This window comes from Sinocyclocheilus grahami, unplaced genomic scaffold (genome assembly GCF_001515645.1).
Source record: "Sinocyclocheilus grahami isolate Dianchi unplaced genomic scaffold, SAMN03320097.WGS_v1.1 scaffold494.1, whole genome shotgun sequence".
Classification (NCBI taxonomy): Eukaryota; Metazoa; Chordata; class Actinopteri; order Cypriniformes; family Cyprinidae; genus Sinocyclocheilus; species Sinocyclocheilus grahami.
The window spans coordinates 210789-216686 of NW_015505673.1; the positions used below are offsets into that span (position 1 = coordinate 210789).

At 41.7% G+C, this 5898-nt stretch overlaps 1 protein-coding gene across 1 annotated transcript in view; it reads left to right on the forward strand.

Annotated features, from left to right (window-relative positions):
* Window positions 1-5898, forward strand: part of bltp3a (bridge-like lipid transfer protein family member 3A) — a 30502-nt gene that overhangs the window by 20298 nt on the left and 4306 nt on the right. Inside the window, exons 13-14 of the mRNA XM_016236643.1 lie at window positions 720-1969; window positions 3978-4102. Of these exons, the coding sequence (XP_016092129.1) occupies window positions 720-1969; window positions 3978-4102 (1375 nt within the window). The remainder of the gene's footprint in view (window positions 1-719; window positions 1970-3977; window positions 4103-5898) is intronic.

The following is a 5898-nucleotide window of genomic DNA, read 5'->3' on the forward strand; positions in this document are numbered from 1 at the left end:
TTGCACCGCGCTGCGTAAACATAAAACCATGTCTGCATTTGTGATCGAAGAAATGACAAACAACAAGCACTACTCTACACTGCTCAAAACTCGCGTTTGAATCGTCAGTGGCAAATCCTTTAAATATGAAAACTTACTTACAGTCTCTGAGTCAGAACAGCCGGCATTGTAGTCTACTCTCCCAGGATCAGGACACAGTCCTCCATAAAATGTGCTGCACACATCTGAATATTTGGGTTAAACTGTTCTGGAACAGTGTTGTAAATACAACTTAACCACTGATTTCTAGTCGTGTCCTCTTTTGGAAGACCAAACAAAGTAGTTTCGCTTTCGCAACGAAACACACAGCGTCTTCACAACATGGCAGCGGTGGCAGCAACAATAAAGTTACGCCTTCTTTCTTTGAGTGCACATTTGGGCGGTGTTATGCAAATCTTCCCACATCGTGACGTAGACATGTGGGGGCGTGTTTGAACGAGCCGTTTTAGGAGGGCGTGGACGAGTCTTATTCTTTATAAAGGTTATCTCTTTGGGTTTGAGACTTTAGTCTTTGCAACTTTTGGGATCTTATCTATTCATGAACAGCTTGTAATGCTCCAAAGAGAAAGGAAAACTTGAAATCGCATCATATGACCGCTTTAACATGAAAGCCTCCATTCTAAAACAGACATCTTTGCTCTTTCGATAACGTGTTTTAGCTGAAACTTCTCTCTGTTCAGCTGATAATTCCTTTGGAATCCTCTATTCTGGATCACCCAGACCGTCCACAGTCACTGAGCGTCAGTCTTCCTCAGATCGTCCTCAGCAACACGCGCCATGCTCCTCATGGTTCCCATTCGGACCTCAACAGCACCTACAGCAGCTTCTCTGCCCGCCCTTTCTTCCATCCCATGGTGTGCCAACCTTTCCCTCGCGATCAGAGCGTCCTCCATCCCCTGCCGTCTGCATTCCTCCAACACTGTCTGGAAAACGAGTCCCTGTCCTTAGTGCACAAACGCCCCTCTCGCTCTCAGGACGTCTGGTCTGTCAGTTTGTCCCGAGTGGCTCTTGGCTTTGAAGGGGCTCGTCGAGGGCCCAGCGGGAAAGCACTTCCCTTTGTGGAGCCCTTTGCCATGTCTTTGTGGATGTGCTGCCCTTCTGCCTTCAAAAAAGACTCTCATTGTTCGAGTATAGATGGCAATTCGAAAATACCCACCGGTTCTAGCAAACAGTGCCTCCTAGATTCACCACAGGGTGTAGATGACGTCATATCTAATAAAGTTGACCAAACTAAGGGTCTAGTCAACTCTACCATGGCCTCCATCCATATCTTAGCCCAGTCCATTACTCCTGTCAAAATGTGGCTCAACCACTACCAGTTCGTAGCCCTTTTGCGGATGAAGGACTATCTTGCCCGACTAGCTGGAGATTTGACCAAGGACGTCCAGGGTTTGGGACAGCTTGAACACAAACCGTCAGATCCACCTTCGGTTTGTGTCTCAGTCCTGATGGAAGCGATAGAACTTGCTCTACTTCTTCCTCCTGCAACATGCGAGCCAGAAGAAGAAGCCCGTTCTCCTGAGGAAACGGACAGTCCCAGCTTGACCGACTCTGACCTCTCGCCATCCCACCACGCCGGGGAGCCTGGCCTGCTGGAGGACAGTGGGACGGGAGGAAATGAGGATCAAGAGGGTTCGGTAGAGGAGGCTTGCGAAGCTGTTGAAGAAGGAATGGATGAAACTCGGGCCTTTGTTACTTCCACATCTCCTCCACTCTCTCCAGGGAATCCTGCATTACTGTCCCGTCATGGCTCCACTTTCAGCTTGGAGGGGGAGCTGTCCAATGCCCTGAATGCCACCAAATGTGTCACCAAAGACGCACTCAGCATCTCCCTGGATCTCACCAAGGGTGCGCTGTCCATCACGAAAGATGCCTTCAGCATCCTGAGCCGAGGATCTGGCATGACTAAACTCTTCACTCCTCAAAACAAGTAAGACCTTTAGGCCATCTGCATTGTTTTGGTCTTGATTTTAGGATTGCATTAATATGGAAAATCTGGTATTTCTTATAGTGGCTGAAACGGATAATTTTACTGTTCACATTTTATCTCTTTCAGCTGCTAATTAAAAAAAAAACTATTCTATGGCTTGGCCATTGTTGACTCCATCCTAGAAATTATCGCCAGATCAGAGCCGTTTAATTTGTGGTGTTAAAGGGATAGTTCACCCAAAAATGAAAATTTGATGTTTATCTGCTTACCCCCTGGGCATCCAAGATGTAGGTGACTTTTTTTTTTCTTCAGTAGAACACAAACGAAGATTTTTAATTCAAACCGTTGCAGTCTGTCAGTCTTATAATGGCAGTCAATGGGCTCCACAGCTTTGAGAGTCAAAAAACATACACAAACAAAACCAAATTAAACCCTGCGGCTCGTGACGATACATTGATGTGTAAAGACACGAAACGATCGGTCTGTGCGAGAAACTGAACAGTATTTATATCGTTTTTTTTACCTCTGATTCACTGTAATGTCTGAACTGTCTTGAGCGCGTTCTCAACAGCCGGTGCGTGACGCGTCGTCGTCTTCTTGCTTTACGGCAGATCGCAGACCTATAAGTGCATTACCGCCACCTATCTCTCAAATGGACCATTGACACTCCTAATTGAGATTGTAGATAGTTTCTCCATGGTCCATTTGAGAGATGGGTGGCCGTAATGCACTTATAAGTCTGCGATCCACCGTAAAGCAAGAAGAAGAAGAAGAAGAAGATGCCTCACACGCCTGCTGTTGAGAACAAGCTCAGGACAGTTCGGACATTGCGGTGAATCAGAGGTAAAAACGATAAATACTGTTCAGTTTCTTGCACAGACCGATCGTTTTGCGTCTTTACACATCAATGTATCATCACGAGCCGCAGGGTTTAATTTGGTTTTGTTTGAGTATGTTTTTTTGACTCTCAAAGCCGTGATTCCCATTCACTTCCATTATATGACTGACAGACTGCAACAGTTTGAGTTAAGAATCTTCGTTTGTGTTCTACTGAAGAAACCAAGTCACCTACATCTTGGATCCCCTGGGGGTAAGCAGATAAACATTTTTTTTATTATTTTTGGGTGAACTATCCCTTTAAGCTGGAAAAAAATTTTTTTTTTTTAGCTCACATGCAGTGCACACAGTACATAATTGAAAAGAGCTGATACTGCTTGTGGCTATTCTAATGGATGTCTGTATTTGGTTTAAGGAAGGACATGGGACTGTATTTAAAGCAGTTTAAGCATAGTTGCAGACAGTAAATTTGCACATTGTTGGTACAACGGCCAGTAGTCTTAAAGGGATAGTTCACACAAAAATGAAAATGCTTTTATCATTTACTCACTCTCATGTTGTTATGAATCCATACAACTTTAATTCATCTTCAAAACACAAATGAATATATTTTTTAATGAAACCTGAGATATTGCTGTCCCTCTGTTGACCACAACTTTGACGATTCAATAAGTTCATAAAGACATCGTAAAAGTAATCCATATGAATCAAGCAGTTTAATCAACGTCTTCTGCAGAGACTTGATCATTTTATGTGATTTTTTTAAGCAAATAAACATTGCTCAACAGAAATATTTAGAGCACATAAAATAACGTAAACTTCACAGTACTTGCTTGATACACAGTAACCAATGAGGTTTGTTCTTGCGTGTGAGGCAACTACCATTGAGCTTCTCTTTACCATATTTTATGTGCTCTATGTATGTACGTTGATATATGCAATGTTACACGTAAATAAAAGCCAAAATTAAATAATTTGCAGATTACTTCACTCGATTCATATGGGTTACTTTAGGTCTTTATTAACTTTTTTTATCAAAGTTCTGGTGGAATGGACTTTCAATGGAGGGACAGAAAACACTCAGGTTTCATTGAAAATATCTTCATTTGTGTTTCGAAAGGGAATGAAAGTTGTATGGGTTTGGAATGTAATTAATGACTATTTTAATTAGCTGGTGCCTGACGGAGAAGTGTGGTGAAGATATCGTGGTGGCGCTGGAAGCCCAAGAGCTTGTGCCTAAACAACATGGCAACCATAAAGTCATAGACCTGCTGGCGGGACTGGCACTGACTGAGGGTTAGGATGCTAAATGTGTCCATAAATGTGAATGCCAAAATAATAATTTGGCCACTTTTTTTGACCGCTTTGTTTAAATTAACATTAGGCACAACACTGTTTACATGAATCTCCTGCCCAAACATCCCCAAGATTCCAATAGTGATCGCTTTCACTTGTCGGCACCAGTTTGAATGACCTTGTGCTAATTCAGCTTCTCAGACATCGACAAACGTACATACGAGTATGTTGGACACATCTGTTTCATAAGATCACACATCATTAAAGGAGTAGTTCACCATTATATCACTTGTTCACCAGTGGACCCTCTGCAGTGAATGGGTGCCGTCAGAATGAGAGTCCAAACAGCTAAAAGGCCGGAACACACCAAGCCGATGGTATTTTATATACTATATAATATTTTCATAACAACATGAGCCGCTTAAAATTAAAAAAATTATCAACATTTTATTCAAAATGGTAAGCAAGCACTGCTTTGTTTTGTATGTCTGCGTATATCTGCTTATGTCTTGTATATTGTTTCTGTTTCTCCTTTTGAATGAATCTATACTATTGGTAGCTGCTGATATAGACAGTTAACTCCTCTCATGCAGGCACAAAAGGCACGTGCTAGTTTGCAATCGGCTGTAGTCTGTGTTCAAGCGCAGCGTTTTGGTCCAGACACAGCTGATGTGAGGCAACGACATTGGCTTTCGTCGTCACTAATTTTTTGAAGTCGGCTTGTTGTGTTCTGGCATTGATAAAAACTTCAAAATAATTCACAAGTAATCCACACGACTCCAATCCATCAATTAACATCTTGTGAAGCGAAAAGATGTGTTTGATAGAAACAAATCCATCAAGTCGTTTTTAAATTCAAATCGTTGCTTCTGGCTAAAATATGAGTCCTCGATCCATAATTTTGCCTTCTCTGGTGAAAATGTCGTCTTGTCTGAGTGAAATCGGCACAGATCAAGCACCGTTTACAAACGAAAACAGTCCAAAACAGTTCCAAACAAATATGTGAGTGGATTTTAATGTAAAATGACTTTCTTCTTTCAAACGAATCCAGTCAGAGTTATATAAAAAATTGTCTTTGATCTTTAAAGCTGTTTAATGGCACTCAGCGGGTGTTGCATTGCTTCAGTCCAAAAGAAGTGACATAAAAAGCGCCAATCCATAAAAAAAAGTCTCACACAGCTCCGGGGGGTGAACAAAGTCCTCCTGTAGCAAATCGATGCATTTTTGTAAGAAAAATATCCATATTCAAAATGTAATAATCATTTTAATGTAGCTTGCGCCAACAGTTGTACACAGAAGCAGTTCCGGGCGGATGAGGTATGAGTTCAGCACTGCGCATGTGCCGGTGAGTCTCGTGTAAACCAACGTTTGTTAACAGGAGCAAAGGAAGCAAAGTTTCCTTACTTTAGCAAAGGAAAACCAGTCTCCTCTTGGCTTATATCGAAATCCTTCAACATTCTTCTTTACAAATCCTCGTTTACAACAGTGAGCGCAAGCTAGATTCAAGTGATTATTAACTTTTGAATATGGATATTTGTCTTACAAAAACGCATCAGCAACGCTACAGGAGGCCTTTGTTCACCCTCCGGAGCCGTGTGAGACACTTTTTTTTTTATTTTTATTTTTATTTATTTTTTTTTTCAAGGATGGGCGATTTTTATTTAAGTTCTTTTGGACTGAAGCAATGCAACACCCGCTGAGTGCCATTAAACAGCTTGAAAGATCAAATACAATTTTTTATATAACTCTGACTGGATTCGTCTGAGAGAAGAAAGTCATATACACCTAGGATGCCT